General features: G+C 45.6%; 1 protein-coding gene across 2 annotated transcripts in view; it reads right to left on the minus strand.

Moving 5' to 3' along the window:
* CEP85L (centrosomal protein 85 like) overlaps window positions 1-12,725 on the minus strand; it is a 387,474-nt gene extending 374,749 nt beyond the window's left edge. For both annotated transcript variants that reach the window (XM_063917223.1, XM_063917222.1), the window contains exon 1: window positions 12,554-12,725. In XM_063917223.1, coding sequence (XP_063773293.1) covers window positions 12,554-12,566 — 13 coding nt within the window. In that variant the 5' untranslated portion in view covers window positions 12,567-12,725. The remainder of the gene's footprint in view (window positions 1-12,553) is intronic.
* Window positions 12,726-18,867: the final 6,142 nt, after the last annotated feature.

Genomic DNA, 18,867 nt, shown 5'->3' on the forward strand with positions numbered 1-18,867 from the left:
GTTTGGCCAAAAATGACATGACTACACACTAGTGCCAGTTTTTCCGATTATTGGAGAATCTTCCCTTTAATTGTATGATGTGTACCTAACTTTACAGGATGTGACTCTATGAGTGGAGATTTTGCCAGACTCAAAGAACATTAGAGAAACTATACTACACAAACTGTTTCAGCTTTCTGTCATTTTGCATAGGAAGCACTGGAAATCTAAATATGAGGTGCTGTAAGGAAGATAGGAGTAAGCCTGTGTGGTCAGTGTGGAAGTCAAAGAAGAATGAAAAGAACTAAGAAAATTGCAAAAACAGACAGTATTTGTTGGGCCGGGTATCCTAAACACCTGCACAGTGCGTAACTATACATTTTAGTGCTGTGTGCAAGAAACAGCATCGGCGCCCCCCTCACCCTCAAAATCGAAATAGGCGCGCGTAAAAAATATAGGGGTGTGGCTTCACAGGGAAGGGGAGTGGCCACAAAATAATACCAATTCATATTATGCTGCACAGTAGTCTCCATTATTCAAATTATGCTGCACAGTAGCACCACTTACACACAAGTCCCCTTTTTACACATTACGGCAGGCAGAGTCCCCTTTTTAGACATTACGGCAGGAAGAGTCCTCTTTTTACACATTACGGCAGGCAGAGTCCCCTTTTTACACATTACGGCAGGCAGAGTCCCCTTTTTACACATTACGGCAGGAAGAGTCCTCTTTTTACACATTATGGCAGGCAGAGTCCCCTTTTTACACATTAATGCAGGAAGACTTCTCTTTTTACACATTATGCCAGGCAGAGTCACCTTTTTACCAGTGACGTGCGGTGAGTTCAATGGCTGGGGAGGCACTGGCTTCTCCAGTACATCCCCATCACGCCTCCTTGGGAGACTACAGCAGGCATTGACGCTGCTGAAGCTGCTACCTGAAAGGAGGAGGAGGAGAGCGCCGGCCTCCGCTGCACAATGCACTCCCAGCCATAGGCGTGCGCAGCTAAATTTATTAGGGGGTGCAACGCAGGATGGGTGTACCAAGCACCACCCAGGGGCGTGTCTGTCACTATTTTACATTCTCTCAGTAAAATCACATGGCTTAATCTAATTTCTCCCTAGTTCCTAATAATAAAGTAGATATAATACACCCCAGAGAAATAAAATGAAACATAATGGTGCAACCACCGGCCAGTACTGACTGTCCGCTATGGATAACCCTGAGTTCTAGCTGCTGCTGCACCCTATCGCTGCTTACACTTCCAGAACCTATCCCTGACCCAGTGGTGAAATTAGAGCAGGCATGGCCAACCTGTGGCTCTCCAGCTGTTGTAAAACTACAAGTCCCATCATGCTTTGCCACAGTTTTGCTATTAGGGAATGCTATAACTGTGGCAGGGCATGCTGGGATGTGTAGTTTCACAACAGCTGGAGAGCCACAGGTTGGCCAGGCCTGAATTAGAGAGTGGTGGGTGTAAGTGCATATGCATTCCCCCCCTCCCACACACCCCCCACCCCTTGCACCCCCAGCACCTACACCCTGATTTTGAGCTGGCCACTCTGAAAACTACAGGATATTTTGGGAGCCAAACATTTGAGTTTTAATATAACACAAGTAAAGATTAAAATTTACACATGTGCTATCAGAGCCACATTTGCCTCTTCCTATACCATCAGACCCCTCCTCTGCAGGACACCAGCATTTGTCACACATGTACCCATGCTCACCAGCTACTGACAGTAGTGCCCCTTGTTCACATTATGCCACACGGTAGGAGCCAAAATTTACATTAAGCCACACGGTATGAGCCAAAATTCACATTACGTCACACGGTATGAGCCAAAATTAACATTACGCCACACTGTATGAGCCGAAATTCACATTATGCCACATGCTATGAGCCAAAATTCACATTACGCCACACAGTATGAGCCAAAATTCACATTACGCCACATGCTATGAGCCAAAATTCACATTACGTCACACGGTATGAGCCAAAATTCACATTACGCCACACGGTATGAGCCAAAATTCACATTACGCCACACGGTATGAGCCAAAAATCACTTTACGCCACACGGTATGAACCGAAATTCACATTACGCCACACGGTATGATCAAAAATTAACATTACGCCACACTGTATGAGCCGAAATTCACATTATGCCACATGGTATGAGCCAAAATTCACATTACGCCACACGGTATGAGCCAAAATTCACATTACGCCACACGGTATGAGCCAAAAATCACATTACGCCACACGGTATGAGCCGAAATTCACATTACGCCACACGGTATGATCAAAAATTAACATTACGCCACACTGTATGAGCCGAAATTCACATTATGCCACATGTATGAGCCAAAATTCACATTATGCCACATGGTATGAGGTTCACCAACACCTGGCCACTGCTGCTCAATCCACTTCATGGCTGCAGGCCAGCTAAGGATGCTGAAAATGAAGACCACAGAGCCATGCCAGGTCCTGACTGTTACTGCCGGCAACAGTCCACCACTGAGATCAATCATGGCTGCATGGGGGAGGGCTGTCAGCAGCAGCCTTGTCCATGTAGCTGCAAAAAAATAAAAAAATTAAGAAAAATCAACTGAACGACCTGGGGACACATACCTAAGTGTACCCCCCCCCCCCCTCCCCTCCGCCGAATCTGCCACTGTCTCCAGTACACGCAGCATACTGTAGATTATATTATGCACAGTCCCCCCATAACGCACCCATACTATATTACATTATACACAGCCCCCTTACCATAGCACATATGTTTGTTTACATTATTCACAGCCTCCTCCTCCGCATTGCACACCCATACTATATTACATTATACACAGCCACCCCTTACCATAGCACACGTTTGTTTACATTATTCACAGCCTCCCCCTCCGCATTGCACTCCCATACTATATTTCATTAAACACAGCCCCTCTCCCCATAGCACACACATACTACATTACATTATAGACAGCCTCCCCTCCCCATAGCACATCCATAGTATATTATAATATATCCAGCCCCCCTCCCCCATAGCACACCCACACCCATAGTATATTACATTGTACACAAGCCCCCTTTCCCCCATAGCACATCCATGCAACATTATACACAGCCCCTCCCCCATAGCACACCCATGCAACATTATGCACAGCCTCCCTCCCCCATAGCACACCCACAGTATATTGCATTGTACACAAGCACCCCCTCCCCCATAGCACACCCATGCTATAGTACATTATAAACAGCCCCCCCCCCCCCAAAAAAAAAAAGCACATTATAATATATACAGCCCTCCCCACATCCATAATATATTGAATTGTACAGAAGCCCCTCCCCCACAGGACACCCATGCTACATTATACACAGTGCCCCCCTCCCTCCTCCATAGTACCCCCCAGTAACCACAGCCCCTACCTGGCTTTTTAGTGTAATCCTGTAAAGAGCAGGAAGCCAGCCCGGGACAGAGACAGCCAGGAAGTGCATGCAGCCGAGGAGCAGGAAGACAGGGGAGGGCTGACACACGCAGCCCACTCTAAGCCTGGTGGGAGGGGCCAGCCAGACACTGTTAAGGAGAGCTCGCTGACTGCCGGGTTCTCTGCTTTACTGTACAGGCGGCTCAGTATGGACTCAATCTGCACACAGGAGGAGAGAGGATTCAGGGGGAATGAAGAGAGGTGAGCCTTGTTTTGCTGCCTCCAAAGGGTGATTGGACAGCGGATCCAGCACTGGATCTGCTGTCCAATCACATGTGCCTTGCTGGCAGGGGAAGCCTGTAGCTGTCAACGAGGCACATGTAGAAGTGCCGCTTTGACAACTTTTTTCAATGGGCATTTACTGCCCAGTGCTTAGCCCCGCCCCCATCTCTCTATCTCCATTACCATTGTCACTGCTATCAGTGCCTCCCAAACTGCTTTAACACCTTAAAATGATTAGAATAATGTAAAGAAGATACTTATGACACATAATATGTGTCATAAGTATCTTCTTTGTATTACTGTAATCATTCATGACAGGGGAGGCACTGCCTCCCCTGACTACACGTCCCTGCTTTTTACACATTACAGCAGGGCACTCACGTAGGTCCTGAGTAGGTGGCAGGGCAGGCACAGGTCATCTGCTGGTGTGGAAATCTGAGATTCCAGGCTCAGACACCGTGCACTGTGCAGCATGAAGCAGTGAGCTCCGGGGAGAGCTGGTTGGGCTTAAAGTCCACTGCAGGAAGACACTACAGGTGTCTATGTGCCGGGGAGCGGACGGACCTGTAAACAGCCCAGGCCCCATAGCAGCCGCATCCCGTCGGGCTGAACTGTAAACTCAGGGATGTTCAGGCTGCATGGTATGGGCGGGTGGTGGGATCGGGCATTGCTGCCTGCGCCGCGGCTCACTGTGCGGGGAGGAGGAAGGGGGTAATCAGGGCCGGCTGCTGGGATGGGATTGGGCATAGCTGGCCGCGCCGTGGCTCACCATGTGGGGGAGGAGGAAGGGGGTGATTAGGGCCAGCTGCTGGGTTGGGATCAGGCATTGCTGGCCGCAGCTCACTATAACCTCCACTGGGGGGGAGGAGGAATGGGATGGTCAGGTGGTAGAGGGATGGCACAGAAAGAGTAGCACAGACTGCATCTGCCGTACAGCGTTTACCAGCTGCACCTTGCGGACACACATTGCGGCATGTAACTACGGTGTGGCCAGCAGTACTGCGCCCCCAGTGCAGATGCGCTGTGTGCCAGGAACCGCTGGCACACACCTAGTTACGGCCCTGCACCTACACTTCCCCTACAACCAGAGCACGGAAAATATTTGTGTACTTTTACAGAGTTAAAATGTAAGAACATAAGATACATGGTGTAAGGGAGTACAAAGTGGAGTCACACACCATCATTGTACTGTAGAAATAACTGTGCTTTGTAACATATTAGCTGGGTAATGATACATTAATTTTAGGCCATGATCAAGACAGCTCTTCTGACTAAAATATATGTCTTTTTTCTAGTCTTGTCATCATTTCCTATGGTAACTTCTGAAACACAAAGTCATCTGACGGCAACATCTGCCTAATTTCCATGTTTGTTCCTTGTCTGCTCACATGGTCCTGCTGTTGTGAATATACCACGCTTTATCTCACATGTCAGTATAATGGGGGTAATTCCAAGTTGATCGCAGCAGGATTTTTGATAGCAATTGGGCAAAACCATGTGCACTGCAGGGGAGGCAGATATAACATGTGCAGAGAGAGTTAGATTTGAGTGGGTTATTTTATTTCTGTGCAGGGTAAATACTGGCTGCTTTATTTTTACACTACAAATTAGATTGCAGATTGAACACACCCCACCCAAATCTGACTCTCTCTGCACTTGTTACATCTGCCCCACCCTGCAGTGCACATGGGCCCTCATTCCGAGTTGATCGGTCGCAAGGCGAATTTAGCAGAGTTACACATGCTAAGCCGCCGCCTACTGGGAGTGAATCTTAGCTTCTTAAAATTGCGGCCGATGTATTCGCAATATTGCGATTACTAACTACTTAGCAGTTTCAGAGTAGCTTCAGACTTACTCTGCCTGTGCGATCAGTTCAGTGCTTGTCGTTCCTGTTTGACGTCACAAACACACCCAGCGTTCGCCCAGGCACTCCCACCGTTTCTCCGGCCACTCCTGCGTTTTTTCCGGAAACGGTAGCGTTTTCAGCCACACGCCCCTGAAACGCCGTGTTTCCGCCCAGTAACACCCATTTCCTGTCAATCACATTACGATCGCCGGAGCGATGAAAAAGCCGTGAGTAAAATTACTTTCTACATAGCAAAGTTACTTGGCGCAGTCGCAGTGCGAACATTGCGCATGCGTACTAAGCGGATTTTCATTGCGATGCGATGAAAAATACCGAGCGAACAACTCGGAATGAGGGCCATGGTTTTGCCCAATTGCTAACAAAAATCCTGCTGCGATCAACTTGGAATTACCCCCAATAGGCATGCATTTGCTAATGGTAATATATATTGTCACTCCCTTTCTAAAGGTGCCCACACACGTTGCGATTCTCTCATGCGATTTGATCCTTTTAGTTCAAATAGCATTGCATCTAGGGGGTCATTCCGAATCGATCATTAGCTGCTTTCGGTCGCTGAGCAGCGATCAGGCAAAAATTTGGCACTTCTGCGCATGCATATGCGGCGTAATGCGCACGCGCGTCGTACTATTACAACGAACGATGTAGTTTCACACAAGGTCTAGCGAAGCTTTTCAGTCGCACTGCTGGCCGCAGAGTGATTGACAGGAAGAGGGCGTTTCTGGGTGTCAACTGACCGTTTTCAGGGAGTGTTCGAAAAAATGCAGGCGTGCCAGGAAAAACGCAGGCGTGGCTGGGCAAACGCAGGGCGTGTTCACAACGTCAAAACAGGAACTGAATAGTCTGAAGTGATCGCAAGCGCTGAGTGGGTCTGAAGCTACTCTGAAACTGCACAAAATTATTTTGTAGCCGCTCTGCGATCCTTTCGTTCGCACTTCCGCTAAGCTAAAATACACTTCTAGTGGGCGGCGGCATAGCGTTTGCACGGCTGCTAAAAACGGCTAGCGAGCGATCAACTAGTTCAAATCGCACCGTGTTTATTTTCCCTTGTGATGCGATGCGTGCTCTCGCGTAATCAATGTCACAAGGCAAAATAGTATGTGCATTCAGGTATTTTTGTACTATATCGCAACCAGCCCACTATTTTAATTGATATTGTTGTGTTGTCAAAACCGGGTGTAGTTCAAATCGCTCTGTGTGTACAGTCCAAATCGCATAGCACACATTGTATAGGCTCAAATCGCACCTAGCACAGATCTCACTGTGTGTAGGCCCCATAAGTGATTTACTCTCAAAATGATGTGAATTCACAGATAAATAAAACTGTTAGGGTGGGCTGTACTAACGGCAAAATTCAGTCAGAACAGTACCGTTTTCTGAAGTGTGACCACATTTCCCACTACAAATGCAAAGCTTGATACATCCCACCCTTAAAGTATTAAACTGCATCTGAAAAAATCTTCCTTCAATTAAATAAACATTACAGAATGACAGCAACACGTTCTCCCAGTATTCCCTGTAGATTGTACGGTTGTGAGCAGGGCCCTCTTACCTCTTTGACAGTCTGTTAAAACTTAAAACCCAGTCTTGATTTTTTGCTATTCAATTTTTTTCCAGTTATAAAGCACTGAGAATAATGCTGGTGCCTTGTAAATAAATGTTAATAAAAACCATAATAATCATGAAATGTTAATATAAAATAAATAAAAAATATAATAATAATAATAATAATAATAATAATTACAACAACAATTTCAGTTAAATACTGAGAATAGAGAAATCAAAACAACCTACAACAAACATTATAGTGGATAAGGAAATGCATATCCAGTAAACATTACATTTAAATTAAGAAGTGAAAGGAACATACTGGTGAACCTGCCAACTACATGAAGTTTTTATATTTTTAAATATACACCCCTGATGCTCCGTGGCAGTTCCTTGAGTGTATGCCAGTCACAGACACTGACTTCATTCATCACCATTTCTTACTGGCTTTCTAATGCATTCCTTACTCTAACCTTCTGGTGCTCCTCTGGTGGTGATGATCATGTATCAGAAAGCCTCTCAAAACAAAAGACAGAATAAACAGATAAATGCTAACCAAACATCACAAAGTAACTCTAATAAGATAAAACAACATTATTGACAGTTTACAGACAGCTACAATAACAACATAATTCACAGAAGTCAATCTTACAGCAGAGAGTAACTGTGACCGCAATAACATATACAGACTTAAGGTGGGTACACAATTAGCAATAAACTAAACAACGTCACTCATTTTGACCCTTCCTGAGCGACGGTGTTTATTTTGTCGCTAAGTGTGTATGCCGCCACCGACGAGAGATGCACAGCCCCGCGGATAATTAACGACCCTCACTGTCGGCCATGCATGCAGCTCAATTTGGACTGTTGTCCAAAAACTACGTGCATGGCCTGGGCTCGGCGTGACGTCACTGAACGGGTGTGGTATGGTATGCCGGCGGCCGGGCTCCCGGCGACCAGCATACAGGCGCTGGAAGCCCGACCGCCAGCATACCGACAGCGTGGCGAGCGCAAATGAGCCCCTTGCGGGCTCGCTGCGCTCGCCACACAATTTATTCTCCCTCCAGAGGGGTCATGGACCCCCACGAGGGAGAAAAACTGTCGGTATGCCGGCTGCCGGTATTCCGGCGCCGGTATACTGTGCGCCGGGATCCCGACAGTCGGCAACCTGAAGATCACCCCACTGAACGATAAAGTTTGCATATTGCTCAGTGTGTACACACTGCCGCCAACCGCCCCGGCAGAGAAGGGAACACACTAGGTGACGTCACTCATAGAGCACATCACCTAGTGTGTACCCACCCTTAGGGCTGCATTCAATTAGCTGCAAAAAGCTGTTTTCGTGGTAAAAAATGCAATTTTACTGCAAATCATGAAAAGTGACTATTCAGTTGTCGGTGAAAACGGATTAGTAATAATGTTACAGCGAATTTTAAATTACCACCTCTGAGCAGATGAAAAGTTGAGAAAAATCCTTTTTTAAGTTAAAACTGTCGGGACTGGGTTCAGAAACCCTAGTACACCCCTCTGAATGTCGATTTAGGCTCTTGCAGGTAGGAGTAATCTGTCTGTTTCCACTTTTTTTTATAGACCCCTAAAATGACCCAAATATATACTTATACCCATTTTTCTGTACCTCAAATGTAAGTTTAGCACTTATTTTGCTGACAAAAATAGCTTTTTAAAAAAAATGCATATAACAGCCTTTTGAGCCAATTTAAGTACCAGAAATACTTTTATTATACCCAATAATAAACTTTATACTGTTATCTGATGTAACAAGAAAGAGAAGACAATCTTTACCAGTATAAGCGCCACAATATAAAACATAACATATATAACATATACGTCCCTTGTGAATATCGATTTATGTTTTTCTGTTCCTTTGTCGTCTGCTGTTCTAATTGTAGTGATTTGATCTCAGCGGTGTATATGGAAACAAAAAAACAGATAAGGATACAATGTGTAGTATCGTTTTGTATGGTTCTCCTTAAAGACTGTCCTTATCCCATCAAACTTAGAAGAACATGTGACAAAAAATAGGATATATTGGTATGGTGCGTACCCCAACTCACACTCAAAGCAAGTATTCGTGCACGTAAAGGTTTCTTTACACTTCTTCACCCCTTTGTTGTGTGTGCTTCACCAAAGAATAGGTCAAGAAGAGCATACCTAAACTCACGTTAAAGTATAGATAAATCAAGTGCATAAAAGGTATCTTTTTTTCCTATTTTCTTTATTGTAAGAACAGGTTTAGGGAGCGTACCACACTCACGGGAAACACAGCAGAGATGTTCCTATCTGGGTTTCTTTCAGATCCACAACTTGTCTTAACTCAGGAACCAGTCATATATTTCAGTGGTCTCAAAGAAAAGTGAAAAATGTGCCAATCAAACCATATCTTTTTTTTTTAAATGTATTGTACAGAAATTCCCATAGTTGGGATGTGTACAAATACAGAAAAAATAGAAGGACATGTACAAAAATCCAGCACACTCTTCTTTAAAAGTTAAAACCAAAAAAACAAAGTCAAAGAAAAACTAAAAAAGGTCCGGACTTCATAAAGTACAGATAATGATAAAACAACACCTCAATAGTAATCTCCTGAAGTCGAGAGAGGTTTCACAGTGCTCAGTATTGTCGACGCATTTCGCCTCAGCAGGAGCCTTCCTCAAGACATGTGGGCACTGTGAAACCCCATGCTATTTGACTGGGCCCTGACCAATAGAAAGTGCAGGAAGTGACCTCACACTTGATTGTTAGTTCTTAAATTTTATAGAAAATGACAAAATATTGCATTTAAAATTAAAAGCCTGATTATATATATACTGTTTTCTGATGTTAGTTTAGCTTTATTGGTAGTACCCATTTTTTCCACTTTTCACTTTCAGCAACAATTTTCACAGAAATCCAGTTTTTGCAAACTTGCAATTGAATAGGAGACTCACAGGAGTGTGCATACCTGTGAAAAGCCTGCTTTCGCAGCAAAAAAGCCACGAAATCCGTGAAAATGGCAATCACTGCAAATCACAGCAATTTTGCGGCTAATTGAATTCGGCCCTTAGGGCATATTTAGTAAAGTAGTTTTGCAAAAAATCAGCCAAAATCAGTAATTTTCAAGGGATCCCCACAAAAACAAAACTTTCCCAGAATGTAACAAGGAGATATCTCCATTTTCCAACCAGAAAGCTGGCCCAATAACTGCTACTAAGCATGGCCAAAGCATCTGAAGATGGCGTTAGCCCATAGTAGCCTATGGGCTACTGTAGCACATATTTTACCTGAGAGGGATCCTTCAGGTTCCTCCCTGTCAGCTACCTGTCAGAAATTGTGGGACACGGGACTAACAAAATAAACATTGCCCCTCCGCACCAAAAAAAGATTCTGCAGCAGCACTCCACCCCTATTTGATGTCATACATTGTGACGTTCCATATAGGTGGAGCGTTGCGGACCTACTCGGAACAGTTGACCGAGAGCTGATGCACAGAGAAGGCATTTTTTTAAGAAGTCCTCCCTGTGCATCAGCCCGCTGTTGTTTCACAACCGGGTGAAGCTCTCCTGGTATTGAGCCAGGGTTGTGCCCCCTCTATGTAAGGGCCCAGGACACCAGTCCCCACGGTTCCCCCCGATAGCTGCCCTGCTCATGGAAGATCAATGCTTAACACATGTTCTGTATAAATATATATTCTATACTAGTTACCTACCCATCAAAATAATGTCAGCACTGGCGGCTGTGCACGCCTGAATGGAGCAATACTTGAATTGCTCTGTCGGCCGCCATGTAATGGCCGCCGGTGTGCAAAACACTTGAATCCCCCCATAGAGCCTTTTATTAGGTAGGATAATAGTTTCTAAACTAAGCAGTATACTCTATATCATTATTATCATTGGTACAATAATCATATTGCTGTTTAAATAAATTATTTTGAGAACAGTATGTTGTGACACATGGACACTTTCTCCATGTGTTTTTTGTGTCAAACTTAAGCCATAAAAGTAAAGTAAACAAAATCACAGAAAGTAAAGTAAACAAAACCACAGTAATAAAGATTTACAAATACCACTTGCCCCCCCCAAAAAAAAAAAAACCCTAAAAAACTAAAAGAGGCTGAATTCTGTCATATGCAGTGAACATATATTACCATGGACCATTATGCAATAGGTAGCATCTATCCTTGTGTATCAATGCCTATTTCCCTATAGATTGTAAGCTTGCGAGCAAGGCCCTCCTGCCTCTGGGTTCACTACGATATGCCGGCGGTCGGGCTCCCGGCGACCAGCATACCGGCGCCTGGAGCCCGACCGCCGGCTTACCGACAGTGTGGCGAGCGCAAATGAGCCCCTTGCGGGCTCGCTGCGCTCGCCACGCTATTTTATTCTCCCTCCAGGGGGGTCGTGAACCCCCATGAGGGAGAATAAGTGTCGGTATGCCGGCTGTCGGGATCCCGGCGCCGGTATACTGTGCGCCTGGATCCCGTCAGTCGGCATACTGAAGACCACCCCCTGCCTCTATGTCTGTTTTGTTCTATTACTGTTGTTCTAATTGTAAAGCGCAACGGAATATGCTGAACTATATAAGAAACTGTTAATAAATAAATAATAAATAAATATATTACGCATATTATTCCCAAGTACATTTTGACTTTCAAATAAATTCTTCTTTAGCACTTAAATTGTGGCACATACAGTCTTTTTATGACAACTCAAATATGTGTCCCAACACACGTAGGTGGTGGTAAATTTCAATTTATTATTACAAAACGAAAACACAGGGACTTTGCAAATGGGGATCTTAAAAGATTGAGATAATACAAGATTTCTACAGAAAAGAAAAAAAAGTCCAGAATCAACTGTGACATATGAAGCAGTTCTATACCGTTGTATCAGTTGGCTAGCATGGAAACCCCTGTTTTTTAAAGCAATGTTAATGAGAAGAAAGTGTTCTGACATTTGCCCTATTTTGCAGCTGAATGTCCCTGATATTGTATTCTGAGCATGGCCTATAACATATATACTAGGTGTATTGTACTATATTTTCATAGCCGCAGATCTGTGTGCTGTCCTTGCCTACTCTTGGCAGTCACAAAGCAAAACAAAAAACATATGTATATGTAACTTAAGTGTATAATCTGAATGATTGAGGAAGCAAAAATAAACACATATGATCTATGAGGGGAAGTTTTATACAAGTTGGGAGAACGTACGCAGAAACAATGAAGACAGATTTCTTCCCTCTGTCACACTGTATATAGATAAGGTACAAAGGGATAATTCACGGAACAGATTCCCATACTGTGTGTGTCAGGGAAACATATGGTTGCAGAAGGCAAAAAGCTTACGCAGCATGTCCACAGCCAAGGCACCTGCTATATTTTATGTAGCAGAACTTCTGCACTAACTTTAATGTGTACCCTTCACCATAAGATAGAAATGTATAAAATCTTACTTGACTTCTTCATACTTCCAAATACAGTTCTCTTTTTTCCCTGTGTCTTTGCTTTCTTCAAAGTGACTTGCAGCAAACCGCAATGCTCATAGGAGAGGGAAGGAAAGCGTTTAGAGAGGGAATCACTATGAGACTGTAAATAGTAGCAGCAGGCTGCAGCCTCCTAGCTCCCTGGTTACAGCTATATGAGCCTGCCAGAGAGCTGCTGTAAAACAGTCAGCAGGGGAAACACAAGCACCACAAACTATGGATAGCACTAACTGACACCCACTAAGTAATGCTTTACTCAGTTTAGGAAGATTTTCAGGAGTCAGTAGATAGATAGATAGATAGATAGATAGATAGATAGATAGATATCGATATAAAAAGAATACTAGGATGCCCCCTACTCAGGGCTGGCAACAGAAATCTTGAGGTCCGGTACAGTGATATTTCTGGGGCCCCCACCAGTACCGTAACTAAACATTTTAGCGCTGTGTGCAAGAAACCGAATCGGCGCCCCCCTATTTAAAATAGGGCCAGTACGCGCCATAAGCGTGTCCCAAAAATATGGGGCATGGCTTCATGGGGAAGGGGTGTGGGCACAAAATAATACCAATTCATATTACACTGCACAGTAGTCTCCATTATTCAAATTACGCCGCACAACAGTGCCACTACACCGTTTTACACATTACGCCAGGTGGAATTCACTTTTTACACATTACGGCAGGCAGAGTTCCCTTTTTACACATTACGGCAACCAGAATCCCCTTTTTACACATTACGGCAGCCAGAGTCCCCTTTTTACACATTACGGCAGACAGCGTCCCCCTTTTTACACATTACGGCAGAAAGCGTCCCCCTTTTTTACACATTACGGCAGACAGCGTCCCCTTTTACACATTATGCAGGCAGAGCACCTTACACTCCCCTCCCTACTCTTAGGGTGTAGTATAGTGTACTGTAGGATAGTGTAGAGTATTGAAGTGTAGTGTACTGTAGGATAGTGTAGAGTATTGAAGTGTAGTGTAGTATAATGTAGATTAGTGTAGTGTGTAGGCACGTTCTCCCTTCCCTCCAGGTGATATCTGTTATAATTACCCCCTAAACAGCCCCATTTACCCTGATTGAGGAGAGGAGTGGGTTAAACAGAAAGAGATCTTCATTTATTCATTATATGCAGCTTATACTGCTGTCTTAGGCTGCGAGTCATTGGTGGCAGTGTGAGAAAAGCCAGCGCTGAGATGACCTGTTGAAAGAAGGAGCCGCGCTGCGAGTTACTGCAGCGCTGACAGGCTCCAGCAACTCCAAGTGTCTCCCCACCAGCCCCAGTGTTTACCTGCTCCTGACGAGGCGGATCCAGCGGGGAAGCGGCATCCGCGGCGGAGAAGGTCCGTGATGACAGGCGCAGCCCCTTCTTAGAGGAGGTCCCGGGTGGTACTTGGAGCGCAGTGACTGGCCTCCCCCTGTGCCTGTTAGGTGCGGAGGCGGAGACCAGGAACTTGGGGCTGCGGGCGCCATACAAGTGGACGGAGTGTCAGTCAGTTGGGGGGGAATATGCGGCAACTCGGGAGTCGGGGTGTATGTAGAAGGTGCACCCACAGGGCAAATGTGCTGTGGCCAATGCACCTTCTGCACACACCTAGTTACGGCACTGGCCCCCACACACCTGTCTCTCCCCAATGATGCCATGCTGCATTCCCAGCTCGCCCACCCCATCCCAAAACCCTGTATCCCCTGACCAAGCCACTCTTACCCCCGTGGAGAGACTCACCTGTGCTGCACTCCCTAGTATCCAGATCTGAACACCACACAGCAGGAACCATGCGGCCCTCACACCCCACCAGAAGAGGCCGATGCAGAGCATGAAAATCCCGGCCAGCAGAGGTGCTGCCCTGTCCCGTAACTGCCTTCAGCAGAGCTGTACCCGGAAGAGCAAGTGCACACTTGCACCGCACAGTCGCTGTGAGAGGCTCCTGTCACTCTGAGGTTGCGGCCACACAAGATGGCTCACATCCCTGATGGTCACAAAGCAGTGTATCTTTGGGGCCCCTCTAATCCTTGGGGCCCGGTACAAGTGTCCCCTTTGATCCCCCCCCCCATCGCTGGCCATTCCCCTAATGCAATATTATATCAAATCCACCACAATTGCAGATAAACATAACAAATGGTCTTATGAGGAGGGTCTCTGGCTGGCGGCAATGAGTGGTCACTGCGCAGCGCACTCCCAAGTGGAAAAGAAAAATGAAATTTAGGAACTACAGAGCAGCAGCTGCCTATTAATGTACCCCACCACACAGTCCACCTTCCACTGCAGAGCAGAACTGAGAGGTTATGAAAGACAAGAGCTCTGTGACAATGTGTGATGGGAAACAGTGTTGCATATATTGTGATTTGGGGGCATTATGTACAATACATTGTGGATTGGGGGCACTGTGTGTATATATTGTGAACTGGGGACACCATATGTAATACATTGTGAATTTGGGGATCTGTGTGTAATACATTGAACTGGGGATACCCCATTCTGCCTCCCCCTGTCCTCTTAAGGACACGCCCACTTTTGAGTGACCATGCCCCCTTTTCAGCACATGCAACAGTACACCCTGGAGTAAACACTAAATCCCCTTAAATTTTCCATTCCTGCACTTCAAAATTCCCACTTCAACCACTGGTGCCCTCCATTTGTTCTCTTTACATGGACGTGAATAGGGTTCCACTTCCAGCTTTGCTAATGCAAAGCTTATAAGATAATTACTGTAGTTTTGTTATGTAAGGGGCCTTACTTGCAAGCTTTACCATTCTCCTGATGAAGTCCAGAACATACTGCATTTTATAGACAAAAACGCGTTGAGGCAGGTGTCCTGTTTGGGATCCTTCCTTTTCTCTGGTTGCATTATTCCAGTTGTTCAGATAAGCTTTGCTTGCAGTAAAGTGTTGTACACTATTTTAAGGTATGCTTAATATATTTTTTTTTAATTTGTGTAATAATTTTTTTTTATTTTTTTATGGCGTACACTATATTATTGTTTCACTTTTATATGGCTTGGACCCCTTAAGACGTCTGGAGTCTGAGAATTGGTACACCTGTTGAAAGAACACAGTTAATAACCGATTTAAACCCAAGAGTTGATCACATCAGTGACGTGCGGCGGGGTGATGCTGGTGAGGCAGAGCTTTTCCTGTCATATTAACATCTACGTCAGAGTTTTGGTTATATAAAGTTTATGAAAAATACAAACAATATATTATAAATATCTTCTTTGTATTATTCTAATCATTTTTATAGTCATAACTATGGAGTAAAAAGTCTATGGCGGGTGAGGCGGTGCACATCTCTGATCAAAACTCCCCAAATTTCCAGCAGTGTCACTGGCCTAGACTGAGGGTGTTGTGGACTCGTGGACTCGGGGATTCTTCCGATGGTTAGGAAGAGGAACCACATACAGGACGCTGACAGTAAGGTTTAGTGAAATAGTGAAGAGCTTTATTGCAGGAAAAGAACAATTAAAAGTCATATATCATAAAGAAACTTATGAGGGAATGTCCAGACCCATTGGAGGGTTTTGTGAGCAATATTAGAGATGTTGGAGACTGAAGAAACTGTGGGTGATGTTTAAGAGTCACTGATAACTTAAAGAACTTGTAAATGGTGGTTAGAGACACTGGTGATTTGAAGAACTTAAGTGCAGAGGTTTAGGACGCTGATGATTTGTAGAACTTGTAAACGGTGACTGAGACGCTGATGATGTGAAGAACTGAAGTGCAGTGGTTTAAGACGCTGTGGATTTGAAGAACTTGTGAACGGTGACTGAGACGCTGATGATGTGAAGTACTGAAGTGCAGTGGTTTAAGACGCTGTGGATTTGTAGAACTTGTGAATGGTGACTGAGACGCTGATGATGTGAAGAACTGAAGTGCAGTGGTTTTAGACGCTGTAGATTGGTAGAACTTGAGAACGGTGACTGAGACGCTGATGATGTGAAGAACTGAAGTGCAGTGGTTTTAGACGCTGTAGATTGGTAGAACTTGAGAACGGTGACTGAGACGCTGATGATGTGAAGAACTGAAGTGCAGTGGTTTAAGACGCTGTAGATTGGTAGAACTTGAGAACGGTGACTTAGGGCCCGCAGCCCACGCTGATTCCTAGGAGCACTGGTGACTGGACCGCAGAGAGATACACCGGCCGCTGAATACACTGGAACCGGTGCAGCGAACTGGCACCTGGAAATGCCGGAGATACTGGAGTACAACTTCAGAGATCCTTGCCGGGAACAAGAGCGCTGGCATCCACGTCAGGGAAAGACGATACTCAGGCACCGAGGCTCTGTCCGGCATCTGACTTTGAATCTCCCGCCACCGCTGGATTGGCGGAGCAGCCTGATGACATCACCTGCCCCCCGTCCACGTGATGCCGGGTGTCATGGCGGCGCCCATGCCCTGGAGAACCGCCGGGAGCCGCGCCACCCAGACGCCGGAGCCCGTGGCCCACCGAAGACGGAGGCCGCAACACAGACCAGCAGACATGCAGGGGTAAGCGCGGCGAATGCCGCCTCTGGTGTGTGACAGTACCCCCTCCTCCAGGAGTGGCCCCTGGACACTTTCCAGGTTTTGTCGGATGTCTGGAATGGAAAATCCGCACCAGTCGGGGAGCCGTAACTTCAGTAGCTTTGACCCAGCTCCTTTCCTCGGGGCCAAAACCTTTCCATTCCACCAAATACTGTAGATTCTTGTGAAGATAGCGAGAATCAAGAATAGCTTTGATTTCAAAGTCCGTACCCTCTTCAGCCTCTGCAGAGGTTGGCCTTGGGGACTTGGAATGAAACCGGTTCAAAACAAGAGGGCGAAGAAGAGAGACATGGAAGGAATTTGATATCCGGAGATGGGAAGGCAATCCCAATTTGCAAGCAACCGGATTCAGGACTTGTAACACGGGATAAGGACCAATGAACCTTGGAGCGAACTTCATAGTGGGCACCTTCAAACGGAGATTGCGGGTAGAGAGCCATACCCTGTCACCAACCTTGTATTGAGGAGCTGCCCATCGCTTTCTATCCGCAAAGAACTTATAGCGGCCAGAAACTCTCTTGAGGTTGGCATGAACTCGACTCCAGATTTGACTGAAGTGCCGGAGGGTAGAGGCTGCAGCAGGAACTTCTTCCGGAGGACAAATGGGTAATTCTGGAACTTGGGGATGAAATCCATAATTAATGAAAAACTGAGACTCACCAGTCGAAGAGTGATATAGATGATTATGGGCGAACTTGGCCCAGGGCAACAACTCCACCCAATTATCTTGCGAGGGGGAGAGGTAAACACGGAGAAAAGTCTCTAAATCTTGATTGACGCGTTCAGTTTGCCCATTGGTCTGTGGATGGTAAGCAGATGAAAACTTGAGTTTTATTTGTAAGGCCGTACAGAGAGCTCTCCAGAATCTTGCCGTAAACTGTACCCCTCGGTCAGAGACTATTTCCAGAGGTAACCCGTGCATGTGGAAGTGTTCCCGAATAAATAACAAAGCTAACTTAGAAGCTGATGCTAACCCGGTCAACGGAACAAAATGTGCCATCTTAGAGAATCGGTCGATAATCACCCAGACGATGTTATGACCCTTAGAGAGAGGCAGTTCAGTAACAAAGTCCATAGAGATATGAGTCCAAGGCCTCTTAGGAATGGACAATGGGAGCAACAACCCCGCAGGAGGCAAACGAAGAATTTTGTGCTGAGCACATTGAGGACACGAGTTGACATCCTCTTGAACGTCCTTCTTCATAGTGTCCCACCAGTAAGATCTTCGTAGAAATTCCCACATCTTTTGAACTCCAGGATGGCCAGAAAACTTAGAAATGTGAGCCCACTGCAACAACCTTGGTCGAAATTTAGCTGGCACAGACATTCTTCCAGGAGGGGGACCCAACGCGGTGGGAGCCGCTGAAATAGAAACTGGACTGAGAATCAAAGCCTTTTCAACGGAATTCTCCTCATCCAAAGCCATTAAGGAACGGGATAGGGCATCCGCCTTGGTGTTAAGAGTTCCAGCCCGGTACTTAATGACAAACGAAAATCGGGCAAAGAAGAGCGCCCATCTTGCTTGACGGGGATTCAAGCACTGGGCCGTCTTGAGATACAGCAAATTCTTGTGATCCGTGAAAATCGTAATTAGGTGTTTAGCACCTTCCAAAAGATATCTCCATTCTTCCAAGGCAGATTTTATTGCCAACAGCTCTTTGTCTCCAATGGTGTAATTTAGTTCAGCAGGAGAGAACTTGCGAGAATGGAAACCACATGGATGTAACTTCCCATCTGGAGCGTACTGCGAAAGTACGGCACCA

The sequence above is a fragment of the Pseudophryne corroboree genome, chromosome 4, assembly GCF_028390025.1.
Source record: "Pseudophryne corroboree isolate aPseCor3 chromosome 4, aPseCor3.hap2, whole genome shotgun sequence".
NCBI classification, from domain to species: domain Eukaryota; kingdom Metazoa; phylum Chordata; class Amphibia; order Anura; family Myobatrachidae; genus Pseudophryne; species Pseudophryne corroboree.